This window comes from Schistocerca cancellata, chromosome 1 (assembly GCF_023864275.1).
Source record: "Schistocerca cancellata isolate TAMUIC-IGC-003103 chromosome 1, iqSchCanc2.1, whole genome shotgun sequence".
NCBI lineage: Eukaryota > Metazoa > Arthropoda > Insecta > Orthoptera > Acrididae > Schistocerca > Schistocerca cancellata.
In genome coordinates, this window is record NC_064626.1 from 66,475,086 (window position 1) to 66,497,654 (window position 22,569).

General features: G+C 41.4%; 1 protein-coding gene across 1 annotated transcript in view; it reads right to left on the reverse strand.

Annotated features, from left to right (window-relative positions):
* LOC126149511 (piwi-like protein Siwi) overlaps window positions 1-22,569 on the reverse strand; it is a 211,500-nt gene that overhangs the window by 66,478 nt on the left and 122,453 nt on the right. The window contains exon 8 of the mRNA XM_049915822.1: window positions 16,985-17,249. Coding sequence (XP_049771779.1) covers window positions 16,985-17,249 — 265 coding nt within the window. The remainder of the gene's footprint in view (window positions 1-16,984; window positions 17,250-22,569) is intronic.

A 22,569-nucleotide genomic window follows, 5' to 3' on the forward strand; every position in this document is an offset into this window, starting at 1 on the left:
ATGTCGGGACCATGGCATAATACCAAAACTTGCTAGAGTGACTCATTTCATTAAGACCGCTACTGCACGGAAGATTACTGAGAAGGCTAGTCATGCTATTGTCAAGGAGAGGATTTGCTATACAAGACGAAGGTTAGATGCTATTTCAGCATAACTTTACCAGTTACATCTGAAGGTTGCAAGGTATCTTTCTCCTGTATCATGGGACTGGGTTGATGGAGTGACTTCGGCCAAGTTCGAGTGGATCCACAATGATGCTAACTGTTGGCAGATATCAAAATTTGATCGACTGTTGCCACAGAAGCCGTTGCCAGAAGGGATAATGGTATGACGTTCCGTTGTCAATCTCACGGAGAAGAATTTGGACGACGCTACACTGTCTGTATTACGCAAGGGAGTCAATTTTGCACCTACACCTACAGCACCGCCATTAATAAGTATTTTGAGTGGTGTTGAAGAAGCTGTACGACGTCTTCCTTTGGATGCCGCAGACGAAATAAGAAGGGAAACTTTCCGTGCTCTGTTTAAGGCTCCTACTCAACGCAATAATTTAACCTCTGCAGAAAGGGTTGCATTACGAAATCTGAGAGAGGACCCTGACGTAGTGGTATTGAAAGCTGACAAAGGTAATGCAACTGTTTTGTTACCTCGTGGTGTGTATAAAGATAAGATGTATGGTCTGCTAAGTGACTCTACCTATAGGAGGATTGATTACGATCCTACAGGACATGTGCAACGAAAAACTCCAGCACTATTAAATTCCTCCTCCTTACCGCAAGAGACCATCAAGAGGTTAAGACCACATGGTTGTGTACCTCCAAGACTGTATGGCCTTCCAAAGATTCATAAAGAGGGTCTTCCTCTGCGTCCAATAGTGAGCAACACTGGAGCACCTACATATGATTTAGCTAAACATCTTGCTTCCTTACTGAGACCTTTTGTAGGCAAGTGCTCACATCACATACGAAACTCAGCTGAATTTATCAATAGACTGGGGGCTCTTCGTCTTAGCAGTGTAGACCTTCTAGTAAGTTTCGATGTGGTCTCACTTTTTACAAAAGTTCCTCTTGCAGATTCTTTGACACTGATTGGTAACATGTTTCCTGTTGATATCACTGCTTTCTTCAGGCACGCACTTTCCTCAACTCATTTTATGTTTAATCAAGAATATTTTGAACAGACTGACGGTGTCGCCATGGGTAGCCCCCGTCTCCTTTGGTTGCCAACCTTTTTATGGAGGATTTTGAAGAGAGAGCGCTTGAATCAGCTGCCCTGAAGCCAACAGTTTTTTGGTGGTATGTGGATGACACTTTCATAGTGTGGCCTCATGGAGAAGATAAATTAATGGAGTTTCTACATCACCTCAACTCCATTAATAGCAACATCATGTTCACCATGGAAATAGAGAAAGATGGTTGTTTGCCTTTCTCGGATGTCCTGGTTCGAAGGAAGAATGATGGTTCTCTAGGGCATTCAGTTTACCGGAAACCCACTCATACTGATTTGTACCTGCAAGCATCGAGTTGCCATCACCCATCGCAAACCATGAGTTTGCTTAAAACACTAGCTCATACTGTCTCAGATCTAGATAGCTTATCTCAAGAACTCACCCATCTAAAGACAGTATTCAGCAAAAATGGATATTCCATCTGGCAGATTAACAGGGCACTAACAGTTAAAACTAAGAAGCAGGAAGTGAATAAAGAGGAGAACATGCCGGAACAATCTTTAGCTTTTCTTCCTTTCGTTGGCAGCACTTCGTTTAAAATAGCAAGAATCCTCCGAAAATTTCAGGTCAAAGTGGTTATCCGCCCACCATCGAAGATTGTGGACCTTGTTGGATCAGTTAAGGACAATCTGTTACTACGAAAGGCCGGAATTTACAAGATACCGTGCCAATGTGGTATGGCTTACATAGGTCAAACCACACGCACCGTGAAAGAACGCTGCACTGAACATCAACGTTACACCCGCCTTTTTCAGCCAAGCAAGTCCGCTATTGCTGAACATTGTATTTCTACTGGACATTCAATGGAGTATGAGAAAACAATGATTTTGTCCACAGCAATGTCTTTCTGGGACTCCATTATTAAAGAATCCATAGAAATACGACTGGCAGAAAATCTGTTAAACCGTGACAGCGGCTACCAGCTGGACAGTGCATGGAATCCCATCATCTCCACGATGTGCTCAAATCGAAGACGACAGAGTGCATCGACGGCCGTGGCAAACAGCAACGCAGAGGGCGACTGAGTTCCGCTATTCCACCAGCAAGGGCGTTGCCGGCGAGCAGTGTTGGTTCAACTATCAAGTTTTCGACGCATGTGCAGAATAGTTACAGTACGCTATATATTGCAGAGCGGAGGACGTTATCGCCAGTCTGCGACGGCTCACCTGAAGATGACTGGTAGGTGCCCAGTTGAAATATCGTGCGAAGTATTGAACGACGACCGGCTGCAAGCCCGAAATTTCTTTGAACAGTCAAAATGTTGTTGTCTAATACTGAAAAAGCTGTTAATACAAATAGGACCCAAGACTGATGTAGTTTCCTGATCTGATTACGTCTATTTTGTCACTGTCTGCTAGACAAAACAAAACAGGCCTTTCTAATACTGCAACAATTGTAATACACACAAAATAAACGAGACTGTTCTGGCACAAATGGTGTTTTTTGTAATGACAGAATATGATTCCCAAAGTACCAATATCAAATGCCTATTAGGCCTACTACAAGAAAAAAGCTTTACGTTAGGAAATAACTTCAAACTGCATTCATATGCTCCAGTTTCTCAAACATGAGATCGAAAAGTAGTAGTATGAAATTTTTACACAAACTTGGAATCGTCATATTGTTCCATAATTTGTATGATGTCCCCGTTTATTCTCCTTCTTGGTTCTAATGAACAGTCTTGTTATCACTAATTCTGTAACTATTCCTGCCAATGTCAAAGCATATTCGTAGGTTAACTTCACTAACCCTGCCACAATCACCGGTTTAGTTATCCCGCAAGTATTCTCCGGTTAGGCATTGTTACTTGTTCATCCAATGCATTTTCCACGCTTCTTCCAGAATAGAACTTAAAGAGGCTGCTACCAGGGAACAGTACAACTGGCCCTACTAGTATAGCGATATGTCCAAAAATTTTCTGTCAAAATTTTATTTTCTTGGATACAACGAGAAGGTAAATGTAATCTTCCTTACCTGTTATTCATTTATTTCCACTTCTGTAGTCTGAATCTATAGATTTCGCTAGTAATTATAACAACACTCATCATTCACAAACCCAATCAACCATACAATCAGACAACGGTTGGCATTCATCCATTCGGCATTACTCCACTCAGCTCGTATAGCCCCTTTTGTCTGTAGGAAAGGTTGTTTCTACATGCGACGAGGATTCCCCTGACAGAGACATCATGTACACTATGCACGCATTCACAAATCAACTTACGATTCATCTACATCTACATCTACATCCATACTCCGCAAGCCACCCGATGGTGTGTGGCGGAGGGTACCCTGAGTACTTCTATCGGTTCTCCCTTCTATTCCAGTCTCGTATTGTCCGTGGAAAGAAGGATTGTCGATATGCTTCTGTGTGGGCTCTAATCTCTCTCATTTTATCCTCATGGTCTCTTCGCGAGATATACGTAGGAGGGAGCAATATACTTCTTGACTCTTTGGTGAAGGTATGTTCTCGAAACTTTAACAAAAGTCCGTACCGAGCTACTGAGTGTCTCTCCTGCAGAGTCTTCCACTGGAGTTTATCTATAATCTCCATAACGCTTTCGCGATTACTAAACGATCCTGTAACGAAGTGCACTGCTCTCCGTTGGATCTTCTCTATCTCGCCTATCAACCCCATCTGGTACGATTCCCACACTGCTGAGCAGTATTCAAGCAGTGGGTGAACAAGTGTACTGTAACCTACTTCCTTTGTTTTCGGATTGCATTTCCTTAGGTTTCTTCCAATGAATCTCAGTCTGGCATCTGCTTTACCGACGATCAACTTTATATGATCATTCCATTTTAAATCACTCCTAATGCGTACTCCCAGATAATTTATGGAATTAACTGCTTCCAGTGGCTGACCTGCTATTTTGTAGCTAAATGATAAGGGATCTATCTTTCTATGTATTTGCAGCACATTACACTTGTCTACATTGAGATTAAATTGCCATTCCCTGCACCATGCGTCAATTCGCTGCAGATCCTCCTGCATTTCAGTACTATTTTCCATTGTTACGACCTCTCGATACACCACAGCATCATCTGCAAAAAGCCTCAGTGAATTTCCGATGTCATCCACAAGGTCATTTATGTATATTGTGAATAGCAACGGTCCTATGACACTTCCCTGCGGCACACCTGAAATCACTCTTACATCGGAAGACTTCTCTCCATTGAGAATGACATGCTGCATTCTGTTATTTAGGAACTCTTCAATCCAATCACACAATTGGTCTGATAGTCCATACGCTTTTACTTTGTTCATTGAACGACTGTGGGGAACAGTATCGAACGCCTTGCGGAAATCAAGAAACACGGCATCTACCTGTGAACCCGTGTCTATGGCCCTCTGAGTCTTGTGGATGAATAGCGTGAGCTGGGTTTCACATGACCGTCTTTTTCGAAACCCATGCTGATTCCTACAGAGTAGATTTCTAGTCTCCAGAAAAGTCATTATACTCTAACATAATACATGTTCCAAAATTCTACAACTGATCGACGTTAGAGATATAGGTCTATAGTTCTGCACATCTGTTCGACGTCCCTTCTTGAAAACGGGGATGACCTGTGCCCTTTTCCAATCCTTTGGAACGCTATGCTCTTCTAGAGACCTACGGTACACCGCTGCAAGAAGGGAGACAAGTTCCTTCGCGTACTCTGTGTAAAATTGAACTGGTATCCCATCAGGTCCAGCGGCCTTTCCTCTTTTGAGCGATTTTAATTGTTTCTCTATCCCTCTGTCGTCTATTTCGATATCTACCATTTTGTCATCTGTGCGACAATCTAGAGAAGGAACTACCGTGCAGTCTTCCTCTGTGAAACAGCTTTGGAAAAAGACATTTAGTATTTCGGCCTTTAGTCTGTCATCCTCCATTTCAGTACCATTTTGGTCACAGAGTGTCTGGACATTTTGTTTTGATCCACCTACCGCTTTGACATAAGACCAAAATTTCTTAGGATTTTCTGCCAAGTCAGTACATAGAACTTTACTTTCGAATTCACTGAACACCTCTCGCATAGCCCTCCTCACACTACATTTCGCTTCGCGTAATTTTTGTTTGTCTGCAAGGCTTTGGATATGTTTATGTTTGCTGTGAAGTTCCCTTTGCTTCCGCAACAATTTTCTAACTCGGTTGTTGTACCACAGTGGTTCTTTTCCATCTTTTATGATCTTGCTTGGCACATACTCATCTAACGCATATTGTACGATGATTTTGAACTTTGTCCACTGATCCTCAACACTATCTGTACTCGAGACAAAACTTTTGTGTTGAGCCAGCAGGTACTCTGTAATCTGCTTATTGTCACTTTTGCTAAACAGAAAAATCTTCGTACCTTTTTTAATATTTCTATTTACAGCTGAAATCATCGATGCAGTAACTGCTTTATGATCGCTGATTCCCTGTTCTGCATTAACTGTTTCAAATAGTTCGGGTCTGTTTGTCACCAGAAGGTCTAATATGTTATCGCCATGAGTCGGTTCTCTGTTTAACTGCTGGAGGTAGTTTTCAGGTAAAGCACTTTTAAAAAATTCCACTGGATTCTTTGTACCTGCCACCCATTATGAACGTTTGAGTCTCCCAATCTATATCCGGCAAATTAAAATCTCCACCCAGAACTATAACATGGTGGGGAAATCTACTCGAAATATTTTCCAAATTATCCTTCAGGTGCTCAGCCACAACAGAAATCAACTTAAAATGTGTTCAAAACCCGACGGGATGCATTTCAAAGTCATATGAATAATCGATAGACTAACGTGCGCTGAATGCTAGTCGCTTTGTGAAACAAGGATTTTTTCCCTCAAGAATATGAATTTGCGGAGAGGGGGGGGGGGGGGGGGGGGGGGCACAGATTTGGGCCTGCTGCCCATGCATGAATCTGGCAGCTTGGGTGCTCCAGTAAAATATTTCCCGGTAGCATCTAGCTGCTTGCTACGACTGCTTATACAGCCAACAGCCACATTTCTGTTGCCAGAAGCGGGAGAAGGCACTACTCAACTGCGCATGCGCATGATCCCGCTCATAACTGCTAAAACAAATCTAATGTAAACAGTTGTGGTGTCACACTCATCGGAGGCAATTCGTTGTTACAAAGCATTGCACAGTCTTCCTAAAACATTTGACACATTTTGCTGTTGGCAGACGCTTGTATGCTCACTGTTTTGTTGCTTTATATGGCCCATTTTCCTTGCAATTTAAGTTTTATTTTTGTTTTTCTCTCATTCATGTTTTATTGCTGCAGTACTGAGACACAGTAATATCCTTTGTTAGAGTATCGGTTCTTACCAATTAAAATTACAAAAATTTAACTGAAAACAAAAGCAATGAAAAATTCCCGGAATTCTAAAAAATTCCTAGATTTTTCCCGGTTTTCTCCCAGATGAAAAAATTCCTGGGTTTTTCCCGGATCACCCAGTTGTCCCGGGTCATACACACCCTGATAAACTACCCTGACAAAATCTATTAACAAAGTTTCATGAACAAGCTTTGATTGATTACTGTAGGGATATACTACAACCCCCACCTACTGCTCACACAGGGATCGTGAGGATAAGATTATAATAAATGCTGCATGCAAAGAGGCTTTCAAACAATCATTTCTGCCATGCTCCATATGTGAATGGAACAGGAAGAAACTCTAATAACTGGTACAATACAACTCACAGTGGTTTGCAGAGTATAGATATAGAAGCAGACTGAAAGCTTTGGATCGAGGCAGGCAGGTAGATGCAGTATTTCTTGATTGCGAAAAGCATTTGACTCAGTACCACACAACACTTACTGTTAAAACTATTATCATATGGAGTATCAAGTGAAATATGTGACTGGATTAAGGATTTTTTGGTAGGGAGAATGCAGCATGTTAACCTGGATGGAGAGTTATCATCAAATGTATAAGTAAAGTCAGATGTTCCCCATGGGAGTGTGTTGGGACCTTTCCTGTTCATGTTGTATATTATTGACCTTGCAGACAATATTAATAGTAATCTCAAACTATTTGTGAATGATGCAGTTATCTATTATGAAATACTATCTACGAGAAGTTGCATAAATATTCAGTCAGATCTTGATAAGATTTCACAGTGGTGCAGAGACTGGCAATGGAAAATTGTATACTTCACGAAATGAAATTATAACTCATACAAGTACCTGGGAGTAACATTTTGCAGGGATATGAAATGGAATTATCACATAGGCTCATTATGGGTAATGCAGTTGGTAAACTTTCGTTTATTGGTACAATACTGGGGAAGTGCAATCAGCCTACAAAGAAGGTTGTTCACAAACCACTTGTGTGACCATTTCTAGAGTATTGCTCAAGTGTGTGCGGCCTGTACACAATAGGACTGACAGGGAATACTGAATCTACACAGAGAAGGGCAGCATGAATGATTACAGGTTTGTATGATGCATGGGAGAATGTCACAGAAACACTGAAGTAACTGACCTAAAACAAACGTTCTTCCTGCACTCCATACATGAATGGAACAGGAAGAAACCCTGGTGTACCCTCTGCCATATACCTCACAGTGGTTTCCAGAGTATAGATGTAGATGTAGGTGTAGAAAGTTACACACTGTCTTGTGACTTCGTTGACTGTACTACTTCCCTCAGCCACTACATTGTCTCCCTGAAGTGCACAATTAATAGATTTTGAACCACTTTTGCACACAGAAAGTCAGAAATTTAACACTATGAGAATTTATTTAAGTCAAATTAAATAAAATGATAGTTTCAGTATTCTAGATAATGGGGATTTTTCACACAAGTACAGCGGCAACTTTCCAGAGAGTAGAAAACACTGCAAAGAAAATTTAAAATGAAACAAGAAGGGAAGAACATCAGTAAACGATAGTATGTCCATTTAAATAAAAATATTAATAAACACATTTGAGAGTATATGAGAAGATATAGTGAAAATTTTATAAGAGAAACACTTGAAAACAATACAAATGTGAAGAAGACAAAAATTATGCTGGGTAGAAATGAAATTTCATCAAATGTCAGAAGACAGATTTTATATTACACATTGTAGTACACACACTCCATGATTTTTTTTAAGTTCAAGAGATTGATAAGAAAAACAAACTCTTATTAAACTAGCGAAATTCTCAGAGTAATGCTAGATGCGGTCTGTACAGCCATTTAAGGTATGAAAAATGCAACATAACAAGAAAGAATGTCTGAACTGAAATGATTAAATCTGGAGTAAGACAACAGGAACTTGCAAAACTGTTTACAGAATATTTGTGAAAAAGGAATGCTTTCTGCATATTTTATTTCACATTCTAGGCCAAAACATGTTGTTGTGCAAGAGCTGTGCAATATAAAATGTGATCTACACAGAACACTGAACTGAAAAAGGTACAGTTGGATTGCAGACCAGTGTTTAAAATTTATATGCTTTGATGATAAGAAGGAGACAGAAAAATGGGATGACAAATACTCCTTACCTCTCAGTTTCCTATCTGTAGCTTTAAAGATATCCACGGAAATTATCACTCACTCAGCACCAAAAAACACTGAGGTTTAACTTATAACATAAGATGGCTTCCAACGTGGATATAGCACAATGGACCATTTGTAAACTAACGACATAATCATACTTGGAGCAAAAGGTACTGATCATCACTTTGTCTGGGATTCAGAGATTTTGAGAAAACTTTGAATTATACTTCCACAAATAGTGCACTAAAAGCTCTTGAGAATTAAGTACTGATTCAACCCTCATTAATACACTGACAGGAAAAAATCACAAAAAAAAAAAAAAAAAAAAAAAAAAAAATGTAGAGTGAAGAAATTTTGGCAACACATATGTCTAGGTAACATATGTAAGTTGCAATATCACAGATTAATGTAAGCACAAAATAATCCATTGCAAATATGAAGTCATGGTACATTAATAACCAGTGTAACTGTTGTGACTCGCCGATCATTCAAAGTGCCGCCGCGCAATTACACGCGTCCTCTACGTGCGGCGCTGTCTGCCAGCCATGCAGCAGCTGCGCCACCTAAGCGGCCAGCCGAGCAGCGGCCGCTAGACTGGGACTCAGTGCTTATTCGAATGCTAACGAGTACACATGTCAACTTAACTCTGTGACTTGTATGTGTTGTTGTGTTGTTCCGAAATATATGTGTTAAACTTGAAGTTCTAACAATTGGCGACGAGGTAGTGGAATTTTCCTTTTCACCATTGACTCACAGGGTTCCATGGCTATTGTCGAGCAACTCTTGCAAAATCTCCTTGAACAGCAAACGCTTCTAGTAGCGGCGATTCGCGATTTCGTCGCGGCGTCAAATGCGGGGCGTTTCTCGTCGTTGGCTATACCTCCTTTTGACGGAAGACTGGTCTGATTATGAAAAACGTCTTCGACAGCACTTCTTGGCATTTCATGTCATGGATGAACAACCATGTAAGTCTCGGTTCCTTTCCTGGATTTCACCTCAAATGTGTCGGTTGTTGTCGCAATTGGCTCCTTTGAAGGATCCTGCGTCTTTGTCCTTCGCTGAAATGTGCTCACTTCTGTCTGTCTATTTTCAGAAGCAAACACATGTGGTAGCCTCTCATGTTGCCTTTTATCATTGTCAAAAACAACCAAATCAATCCTATTGCGCTTGGGCTGCTGAACTTCATGGCCTCAGTCGAAAGTGTCAATTTGTTACTGACGTTCACAAAGAATCCTACTCCGATTCCATGGTACGGGATGCTATTATCCGGTCGGCGCCTGACAAAGAAATTCAGCAACGTGCCCTTCAGTTCGCAAATCCAACTCTAGATGAAGTACTCTCCATTGCGCAGTGTTTTGAAATTTCTCGCGCCGCTGGGGCGCAAATAGAAGCGTGGGGTGATGTCGGGGAAATATAACCTCTGTGCACTGTTGACGACGCTTGCGGCGCGTCCCCGTCGGCCGACGTGGCCGCAGTGCACTCCCACGCGCAGCCTCGGCCTAGCCGTAAACAACCCGCTAAGAAACTGCAGCAAAACCCCCAGCATCTTCCTTCATGTCCGCGGTGTTTTACGAAACATTCACGCGAGGATTGTCCCCAACGTTGGGCTGTGTGTCACAATTGCAAAAAGAAAGGTCATGTGTCTTCCGTTTGTAAATCCGACCGCATACATGATGTTCATGAACATGACGCTGATTCTGATTCTGTGTTGTCTGTCGATTGCACTTCTTCCCTTTCAGGGAAGTTATTCCTCACTGTCCAAATCCTTGGTCGAGATGTTCGCATGCAAGTGGATACCTGTTCTGCTGCCACTACAATTAATTCTCAGACGTATCTTCAGCTGGGTTCTCATCTCCTGTCCCCTGTCACTCGGCAATTACGGACGTACAATAAACGTAAGATTTCTCTCTTGGGACAGTTTAATGCTGAGGTATCTTACAAATCCGTCGTTCGCACTGTTCCTATATTTGTGGTCGACCAGAGCAACGCAGAAAATCTTTTTGGTTTCGATGCCTTTCACGTTTTTGGGTTCTCCATATTGTCTCTGTCAATATTGTCTCTGACGCTATTCCTTATGCTCAACTGGATTCCTTGTCGATGACATTTTCGTCCCTTTTTTCTCCTGGGTTAGGCCATGCAAACGACTTTGAAGCTCATATCACGCTCAAACCCACTGCTCAGCCTAAGTTTTTTCGGGCTCGGCCCATTCTTATGGCCCTTCGTGATCGGGTAAAACGGGAGTTGGATCGTCTCACTGTGTCAGGGGTCTTGCTTCCTGTCACTTCCAGTGAGTGGTCCTCTCCTGTCGTAGTTGCTAAGCCAAATGGTGATATTCGTCTCTGTGGCGATTTCAAAGCCACTGTAAATGCTCAATGCCTCATCGACACTTACCCTATGCCCCGTCCTGAAGAACTGTTCACTAAACTTGCTGGAGGCCAGTATTTTTCTAAAATTGACCTGTCAGAAGCTTATCATCAACTTCCTCTCGACGCTGCTTCCCGGCAGTTTCTGGTCCTTAACACGCCTTTCGGCCTCTATCAATATCAACGCTAGCCATTCGGGGTTGCTAGCGCCCCTGCTCTCTTGGAACAATTATTGCTCCTTGTCCCGGGGTGTATTAATTACATGGACGACATTGTTGTCACTGGCTCCACCACTGAAGAACATCTTCAAAATCTCCGCACACTTTTTAATGTCTTACAGACTGACGGTCTTAAGTGTAATCTTCAGAAATCACAATTTTTTCAGGCATCTATCACGTACTTGGGGTTTCAACTCTCTCGGGATGGTATTCGTCCGCTTCAACAGACTGTCGCTGCGATCGATGCCCTTCCTCGCCCTACATCTGTTAAGGAACTGCAGGCCTTCTTGGGGAAAATAGCATACTACCACAAGTTTTTACTGTCTGTGGCTTCGGTGGCTCAGCCGTTGCATCGCCTGTTGCATAAAAACGTGTCTTTTCACTGGTCCGCGTCATGTGAAGTGGCTTTCCAGAAATTAAAGACTATGCTGAAATAGGCCCCGTGCCTGGCTACTTATCGACCTGGCCAACACCTTGTTCTTGCCTCAGACGCCTCTCAATATGGGGTCGGTGCAGTCCTTGCACACCGTTTTTCTGACGGTTCGGAATAACCCATTGCTTATGCCTCCAAAACGCTTACGGATGCCCAACAAAAGTATTCTCAAATTGAGAAAGAAGCTTTGGCCATCATTTATGCTCTTCATAAATTTGGTGTTTTTCTCTATGGCTCAAAATTTCATCTTGTTACGGATCACAAACCACTTGTTTCCTTGTTTCATCCATCAATGTCACTTCCCGACAAGGCTGCACACCGCCTTCAGCATTGGGCTCTTTACTTGTACCGTTTCAATTATGAGATTCATTTCCGGCCAACGGCTCAACATGCGAATGCTGATGCTCTGTCTCGCCTTCCCATGGGTCCTGATCAGGCATTCAATAGGGACGAACTTTTGTGTTTCCTTTCCGAGCAGCGGGTTGTGGACGGGTTCCCCATCACTGGGGACAGGCTGGCAGCTGCTACGGGTTCTGACCCTATCCTCTCCCAGGTTTTACGCTGTATTCAGAAGGGTTGGCCAGATCGCCCGTCCGCTAAGACTTCTGATCCGTTGCGGAACTACTACACTTTGCGCTACCGCCTCACGGCTAGGGATGGTGTTATCCTCCTCTCCACTGACAATGCTTCGCCGCGTGTTGTGGTACCTGCGTCTTTGCGTGCTTCGGTCCTGCGCCTCCTTCACCAAGGGCACTGGGGTGTGTCTCGCACTAAATCTCTGGTGCGCCGTCATGTTTACTGGCCTGGCATTGACTCTGAAATAGCACACATGGTCGCTGCCTGCGGACCTTGTGCGTCACAGGCCGCTGCCCCGAAGTCATCTTTGTCCCCGTGGCCTTCACCTGAGAAGCCCTGGGAACGCATTCATGCTGACTTTGCGGGCCCCTTTTTAGGTACTTATTGGCTCCTCGTAATTGACGCCTACTCTAACTTTCCTTTCATTGTACGTTGCACGTCACCTACCACCGCGGCAACCACCAGTGCTCTCGCCCGCATTTTTTCTTTGGAAGGCCTCCCCTCTACTCTTGTTACTGATAATGGTCCGCAATTTGCCTCTTCCGAATTTGCAGATTTTTGTGCTCGTCACGGCGTTACGCATGTCACGGCCCCGCCGTTCCATCCACAATCCAACGGTGAGGCTGAACGACTGATCCGCACATTTAAGGCTCAGATGCGGAAACTTCTGACTTCTTCTGCTGCTGATGAGGCGCTTCTCCAGTTTCTGGCGTCTTACCGCTTCACCCCCATGGGCGACCACAGCCCGGCTGAGCTCTTACATGGCCGACAGCCCCGCACGCTACTTCATCTTCTGCGGCCTCCCACCTCACGGCAGCGGGCGCCTTCACATGGCCGGGTCACCGCCGACGACCTCGTCTGGGTACGGGGATATGGCAGGAGGCCATAATGGATCCCGTGCCGCCACTTAAGACACCGTGGCAGACGCTTGTGTGAAATCCAGACGGACACGGGTGTTGCAGTGGGTCATTCGGACCAGCTTCGGCCACGGGTGCCAGCAACGCCTGTTCCGAATGCCGCCACACCACCTTTGGCTCTACCTGATGCTCGGGATCTTGGCATCTCTCAATACTCACAACGCAGCCCTCTCACCGTCATCGCGATGCCAGCACCAGAACGGACACCACCAGGAGATGTGCCCATGCAGGAACTGGAGGACCATCCTCTGTCTGAGCAAATCTACTCGCCTCCTCCTCCAATGGATGCCGACACATCGCCCATGTCTCCTGTCATATCAACTGGACTTGCCACAATGGGCAGATAGGTGCATGGGGCCCCAGCAGATTCGACCCCTCCGTCTCCTGTCAGCTCGACACGTTATCATCGGGGACACTTCCGTCCATACAGGAAGCCGCCTTCTCGAGACTTTACGGCGACTCAAACAATGCCTATGGACGTTAGCCATCTCCAGGACACCTCCATCAAGACCAGTGCAACAATTTCAAAGGGGGGAAAAGTGTTGTGACTCGCCGATCATTCAAAGTGCCGCCGCGCAATTACACGCGTCCTCTACGTGCGGCGCTGTCTGCCAGCCATGCAGCAGCTGTGCCACCTAAGCGGGAGCCGAGCAGTGGCTGCTAGACTGGGACTCAGTGCTTATTCGAATGCTAACGAGTACACATGTCAACTTACTCTGTGACTTGTATGTGTTGTTGTGTCGTTCCGAAATATATGTGTTAAACTTGAAGTTCTAACAGTAACTACCAGAATGTCAGATGCAAACATGCATTGTGTTGTATAGGTGTCAGATGACCATTTGTGGAATGAAGTTCTCTTGCACTTGGTCAATCAATACAGGGTTGGTTAATGCTGGTTGTGGATGATGCTAGAGTTGTTGCCCTATGATATCCAATACGTGCTTGATTGGAGACAGATTAGGTGATCAAGCAACTCAAGGCAACAAGCCAACACACTATAGAACGTGTTGGGTTAAACAGTGGTATTATCATATTGGAAAATAAACCCTTGAATCCTGTTCTTTAATGGCAGCACAACATGTGGAATCACCTGACTGACATAAAAATTTTCAGTCAGGGTGTGTGAGATAACCAAAAAAGTGTTCTTGCTGTTATACGAAATCATACTGCAAACCCTAATTGCAGGTGTAGGTCAGTGCATCTAGCACACAGAAAAACTGGTTGCGAGCCCTCAACTGGTGTCCTCCTAACCAACACATGACCTCTGCTGCCACTGAGAAGTTGCAAATGTTGGTGTTTTGGGGTGAGTGGAATGAACGCTACAGCGTGTTTGGCTCACAGTTGTTCTTGAAGTAACCAGTTTGTAACAATTTGTTGTGTCACTGTGGTCCCAATTGCTGCTCAAATTGCTCCTCTGCTGCAGATTCAATATGATTCATGAGAGCCATGAGCCAAACATGATGGTCATGCCTCTCAGTAGTGCCACGTTGCTGCCTGCAGCCTGGTCCTCTTGTGACAATGAATCCTTGTGACCACTGTTGCCAGCTATCATGTACAGTGACTACATTTGTGCCAAATCTTCCTGCAATATTGCAGAAGGAACATCCAGCTTCTCATAGGTCTATTACATGACCTCATTCAAACTCAGTAAGACGTTGATAAAAGTGCGTTTGTCACCCTAAAGACATTCTTGACTAACATCAACTCAGTAAATCCAATGTCTATAGTAACTAGTGCTCAAAACTGTTACATCATTTATTTGAATCAAACCAGATGTCTATCCCCATTGTGCCACTAATATGACCTCTCTTATAGGACTGGCTCAAAATTTAAATAGACATCATCTTTCAGATTTAGAAACATGCCTATCAACTTTTGTTTATGTTGCACAACTCCTTCTTGGTGTTGCAATTTTTTCCCCATCAGTGTATACTGAAGAAAATGGTCATCAGTGCTTCCATTATACTTCATATAGACTAATGGAAAATTCAAAATTTGGAATGGAGTCAGGATGGAGACTCACTTTGCCCAAAATTATTCTCAACTGCCCCCAAAAAGGCTCCAGATGCATAAATCGCAAAAAATAAGAATGGATTGCTGTTACAGCAATATGCCAAAATCACCTTCAGTTTTCTGATGATTTCTTTGCTGTCTGCAGCCTGGTCATCTTGTGACAATGAATCCTTGTGACCACTGTTGCCAGCTATCATGTACAGTGACTACATTTGTGCCAAATCTTCCTGCAATATTGCAGAAGGAACATCCAGCTTCTCATAGGTCTATTACATGACCTCATTCAAACTCAGTAAGACGTTGATAAAAGTGCGTTTGTCACCCTAAAGACATTCTTGACTAACATCAACTCAGTAAATCCAATGTCTATAGTAACTAGTGCTCAAAACTGTTACATCATTTATTTGAATCAAACCAGATGTCTATCCCCATTGTGCCACTAATATGACCTCTCTTATAGGACTGGCTCAAAATTTAAATAGACATCATCTTTCAGATTTAGAAACATGCCTATCAACTTTTGTTTATGTTGCACAACTCCTTCTTGGTGTTGCAATTTTTCCCCCATCAGTGTATACAGAAGAAAATGGACATCAGTGCTTTCATTATACTTCATTTAGACTAGTGGAAAATTCAAAATTTGGAATGGAGTCAGGATGGAGACTCACTTTGCCCAAAATTATTCTCAACTGCCCCCCAAAAAGGCTCCAGATGCATAAATTGCAAAAAATAAGAATGGATTGCTGTTACAGCAATATGCCAAAATCACCTTCAGTTTTCTGATGATTTCTTCTGATTGCCTCTAGTATAGATAAACAACTAATGGGAATAAGTAATGTATCCAGTTTGACAACACCTATGAAAATCAATTACAGTATGACAAAATATGTAACAAAACCACTGAAAATAAAGTGGCTCAAATTAACGTTGACTATTTATATGTTAACTATTATAAAACTGATGGTTACCCAATGGGCAGATGAAACATTCACCTAGGGAACCACTAAGAGAGACAGGAAACAAGCAACTGGAATGATAAACAGAGTGGTATAGGAAATACAACTTTGATTGTAATGCAAATGCAACTTTGATTTTAATGCAAATGAAGTGGACGTAGCTGGACATATTCCAGGCCAGACTAGTGTCAGCAGTCAGAGACAGCGGGCAGATGTGTATGAGTTGCATTTGCATGCGTGCGCGCGTGTGTGTGTGTGTGTGTGTGTGTGTGTGTGTGTGTGTGTGTAGTCTAACTTCAGAAGAAGGCCTTTTGGCCAAAACCTTCCTTCTTTAGAAGTCTTTTTGTTGTACCTGTCTGCAGCTCAACATCTCCACTACTTGGTGAGTAGCAACCTATTGTTTTCTTAACGGGAATGTAGGTGCTGCAATTTGTGGACCAAAAAATGGTAAGTTAGAATATCATTCATCCAAAAATCTACAATACGTTGTTGTGATCCTACTAACTAATCAATCAATCTAAGCATTAAGACATATTTTAGTGCATTTACTTGTGTGCGTGAGAAAAAAAGTGATTAATTACTCATATCACAGTCCAAATGGGCTTTCATTTCCCAACATGACATGCTCAACATGTTACTGGAGTTAATACCTGTCAAACTAAACTCAAGGACAACTTAGAAAACTACATAATGAGAGAGATTACAGACTGACCAGCGATTTTAGTGAACAAACTCATTTAGTAACACTTAATATGGTAATACTTGTTGAGGCATGTTAGAAAAAGTAACTATCATAGATGACTATTTCTATAAAACACGTACTTACTTGTATCTATCAGCTCGTTTGTTTTGCAAAATTATTAATATTATTTGAGGAGTAAAAGATGACAACAAATGATCCAAAGCTTGGATGTAGCCCGCAATCCCTTGTTCTTCTTGAACTGAATACACGACACCATCTTCAATTTTAAAATCAATGGCTGCAGCAGCTTTCTGAAGAGTGAATTGAAATTCCTTACAAGCCCGCAACTGTGAATTTGGGCACAGAATTCCCCATTTCTTGAGTACAGGAGCACTTAGAAGGCCTCTAGCTGAAAAAAAGTGTCAAAGATCTTAATTAACCAAAAGTAACAGCCTAATGAGCTGTGGGATATAATAGAACACTGTATTATTTAAACAATTTTTAAAAAAGCAAGAAAATGGAAGCCAAGGTTTATATGACGGGAGTTGCAATGTAGTGCAGAAGCTGCAGTAGAGTGAAAGGCCAATTCTGGAAGTAGCTACACAGCGAAGCACCCAGAAGGGGAGGAGGAAAAAAAAACCACTCAGCAGTACTGTAGTGGGTTCTTTGGTTTGCTCTGGGAGGAGACTGAGTGGATGCTATAACACATGAAATATTAGTTCAGTTTATTACAACATAGGTAAGGATGATTTACTTAATTTTGTACAATTCATTTCCACAAAAATATCATGTGTGTTCACAACTGTCTTTGAACATTAATGTTATCACCTATTACAGACAGAACAAAAGTCTCTTCATCACTGTACATTTAAAAGAACTTTCACATATAGTTCTGCCTAAGACATTGAGTACACACATGGCCTAGTAGAAGATGATGCTGTTGTCTTACTGTGTTACTCGATGATTGTGGACTGGGCTGAGCAGTCCTCTGCTTGCCATAAGTAGATGCTCATTTGTCAATGGAGCTTGCAGTGACAGTTATTTCTTGTGGTTGCACTGTGAGGTACCATTCTTGCTTTGGTACTTCGCTCTTCAGACAACACCACATAAAACTTACCTACCTACTACCTTTTAGGAAATATTTCTTGAAACATATTTGGAATCTAATTAATAAATTTATTAAGTTTCGAGTTAGCATCAATAGCAGTCCATACAAGAGAGTGGTTCCATAATGTTTGTGTTCATAATCCTCATTCATAATCATTTTCAAAATGATATTTATTTTTCTCAGTAAATTACTTAGTTTATCATGAGAGAACTGTCTGTTATGGTATGAGGGCCAACAAAGAATGTTTTTGATGGTTAAATTATTATATTTAACTTTTTTTGGAAATACATTACCAATGAGTGTGAATCAAACATAATTCTTTAAGCTTCAGAAAAATTCATATACGTGAACTTATATAGTCTCTTGAATGGGAAACACATTTCCCCTAGCATACAGGCAGTTTGTTGATCCCATTTTCATAAAATGTGAACGACTGTGACAGTAACCAGTCGCACATGAACACTTCCACAGTGTCACTGTTGTCAAATTTCTATTCTATGACTGCTTCCTTTATTGGTCCAAACAAATGTTCTAGTGTTGTCCAGAACACTTCCAGAATTTTTTGTTGAGTTTGGGCAGTTGTTTGTTGTCAAGCATTGTTATGAAGCACAATTACATCCCGGAATGGAAATGTGCATCTTTTATAATGATACGCATTTTATATTTGGTCCAGAAGTAGGCAATGGTATGCAGCATTAATAGTACTATGTTCGTGGAGAAAATCTGTGAGAAGAACTCCTCTAAAATCAAAAAAGACTCCTGAAAGAACATTACCCACAGAGAGTCAGTTTTTGGCTTTGAAGGGTGCAGATTTGTCTCTTTGTGCCATTACATGCCGCCTTTTTTTCAATTTCAGGATGTAATGGTGCAACCATACATTGCTGGCCACAGTCCAGTGCAAAGAAATGTTCCCCTTCAATTTGGTAGCATGTCAGTATCTGTTTGACATATCAAGATAATGAAATTTGTGCTCTGTGGTGAGAAGACAAGGCAGAAACCACGTGAACACTTTCCAAGGTCCAAGGTTGTCAATAACAATCGCCTGAGACTACTGTAGCTCCTACCTGGAGTTCCCTTTGGTAGAAATTCCAAGATAATACACTATTAAATGAGTTGAGAAATGCACCACTTCCTTCAAAATGACATTGAAAATAAAATTAGAAAAATCAATGCACACATTTTGTAGGAAGAGAACAAAATTATACTGATACACTATACACCAGCATACACTCTGTTGTTACAGAGTGCAGATGTAAACACAGATACAGTTATATCATTTTGCTGCAAATGTACCTAATATATTGGCAAATTAATGTGTTCTAAGCAAAGGATTAGAATCTCATGACTGCTTTAACTATTTAGAAAATATTAAATAAGGTAGAAAACTGTAAAACGTAGTTCCTATTTTAAAGACATGTGTTTACTTCTTCCTTCTAGTTATTTTGAAGAGTTGCTCATCAATTTTATTTTGTTTGCATTTACAGAACCTCAGTAACTAACTTTCATTTGGGATGCTTTGTTGGGAACCATACTTTGAAGCTTTCAGCTGACATATGGTTTAAAGTTCATAAATTTTCTCCTTATCCTGACGCAGTCCCTTTGGCTATGCCAAATATAGCTCTCAATGCTCAAAAAATAAAGTACCAAAGTATTACAATTTTGGATAATTAATTATCAGAAAGAGATCAAATTTAAGAACCACATAGTGCATAAACAACAGAATGTTTTAAGGCTGCTTATGTTACACACAAGCATTATGAACAGGCTACATTTAAATTTTTCCAGCAGTCTGAAGTTTTAGGACATTTTATAGTTCATATACACCTCTACAGCTCTGCAACTGTTGAAATCATTATTGAATATTCTTGGAAAAAGTAGTTACATTTAATTAAATTTCTACACTGTGAATGTTGAGACACCACAAACAGCATGGGCTGCACTGAACTTAACACCACCAACTGGAGGCTAACAGTTATTGAGTGAGGCAACTGCCATTACTTGTAAGATAGAAATAAAGAATCTCAATAGAATGTGTGATATGACTGAAAAAAATAGTACTCTTACAACGTATAGCATCACAGGAGCAGATGTGGACACTGACCACAATATAGTGGTCATGATCTGTAGATTAAAACTGAAGAAATTGGAGAAAGGTAGGAAATTAAGGAGGTGGGACCTGGATAAACTGAACGAATCAGAGGTTGCTGAGTGTTTCAGAGGGAGCCTTAGGCAACAACTGACTAGAACAAGGGAAAGGAATACAGCAGAAGATGAATATGTAGCTTCAGGAGATGAAATAGTGAAGGCAGTGAAGTACCAAATAGGTAGACAATGCCTAGTAGGAATCCTTGGACAACACAAGAGATACAGAATTTAATTGATGAAAGCATAAAATATAAAAATGCAGCAAATGAAGCAGGTGAAAGGGAAGACAAATGTTTAAAAATGAGACTGACAGGAACAAAATGGCTAAGCAGGAATAGCTTGAGGGCACATGTAAGGCTTCAAAAGCATATTTAACTAGGGGAAAAGTAGGTACTGCCTACAAGAAAATTAAAGATGCCTTTGGGGAAAAGAGAAACAAACTGTATGAATATCAAGAACTCAGATGTAAATCCAGTCCTAAGCAAAGAAATGAAAGCAGAAAGGCGGAAGGAGTATATAGAGGGTCTATACAAGGGAGATGTACTTGTGGGAAATTTTGCGGAAATAGAAGAGGACGCACATGAAGAAGAGATGGGAGATGTAACTGCATGAAGAATTTGCCAGAGCACTGAAAGACCTAAGTTGCAAAAAGCCCCCGGAGTATACAACATTCTATTAGAAGTACTGATAGTCTTGGGAGAGCCAGCCATTACAAAATTCTTCCATCTGGTGAGCAAGATGTATGAGACAGGTGAAACACCCTAAGACTTCAAGAAGAATGTAATAATTGCAACTCTAAAGAAAGCAGGTGCTGACAGGTGTAAAAATTATCAAACCATTATTTTAATAAGTCACAGTTGTAAAATAGTAACACAAATTCTATACAGAAGAATGGAAAAACTGGTAGAAGCCGACCTCAGGGAAGATCAGTTAGAATTATGGAGAAATATAGGAATACATGAGGCGATACTGACCTTCCAATTTATCTTAGAGGATAGGTTAAGGAATGACAAACCTAAGTTTATAGCATTTGTAGACTTAGATAAAGCTTTTGACAATGCTGACTGGAATACTCTCTTTTAAATTCAGAAGGTAGCAGGGGTATAATACAAGGAGAGAAAGACTATTTACGGCTTGTACAGAAACCAGACGGCACTAATAAAAGTGGAGGGGCATGAAAGGGAAGCAGTGGTTGAGAAGGGAGTGAGACATGGTTGTAGCCAATCCCCAATATTATTCCATCTGTACACTGAACAAGCAGTAAAGGAAAAATTTGGTGTAGAAATTAAAGATCTGGGAAAAGAAATAAGAGCTTTGAGGTTTGCCAATGACATTGTAATTCTGTCAGAGAGAACACAAAACCTTGGAAGAGCAGCTGAACAGAATGGACATTATCTTGAAAGGATATTAAATGAACATCAGCAAAAGCAAAACAAGAATAATTGAATGCAGTTGAATAAAATTATGTAATGCTGAGGGAATTAGATTAGGTAAGGAGAAACTGAAAGTAGTATATGAGTTTTGCTATTTGGGCAAAGTAGAGAGGATATAAAATGTAGACTGGCAGAGGAAGAAAAGCATTTCTGAAGAAGAGAAATTTCTTAACCATAAATATAAATTTAAGTGTTGAGAATTTTTTTCTGAAAATATTTTTCTGGAGTGTACCCAGGTAAAGAAGTGAAACATGGACATTGAAACATGGACGAGAAATAGTTTGAACAAAAAGAGAACAAGCTTTCAAAGTGTGGTGCTACAAATAATATTGAAGACTAGGTGGATAGATAATGTAACAAGAGGTAATGAATAGAATTGGCGAGACAAGAAATTTGTGGCACAAATTGACCAAAAGAAGGCGTCGGTTGACAGGACACATCCTGAAACATTCAGGGATCACCTATTCAGTATTGGAGGGAAGTGTTGGAAGTAAAAATTGTAGAGAGAGATGAAAAGATGAATACAGTAAGCAGATTCAGAAACATGTAGGATGCAATAGTTATTCGGAGATGCAGAGCCTCCCACAGGATAAAGTAGCATGGAGAGCTGCATCAAACCAGTCTAGAGTGAAGACCACAACAACAACAACAACAACATGGCTTCACAGTACCGGTGTATTTTCTTTAAATTACTAAGTGTAAAGCATATAAATGCAATCCTTGCTATTTGGAGCACTATATCCTGTATCCAGCAAATACCAAACAGGATTGGCATGATACTTTTCCAATTTTGTAGAGAATCAACCATACCCACACACAGGCTATTATTAAGTTGGGGTCAGAACTCCCAAAGGCATTTTCAAGCTATTCCCAGCTGCCCTCTGGGAAAGAATGTGTGTATGCCTACTGTCCATGTCTAGGGTTATCGCACTGTCCAACATGACACCGTTTTCAAAGTGCTGCACATCATGCATTTGAGGTGAGGGCAAGTGTGCCTTTCCAAGTTCCAGATGCAGGTGTTTTAATGCACTTGGCTACCTCAA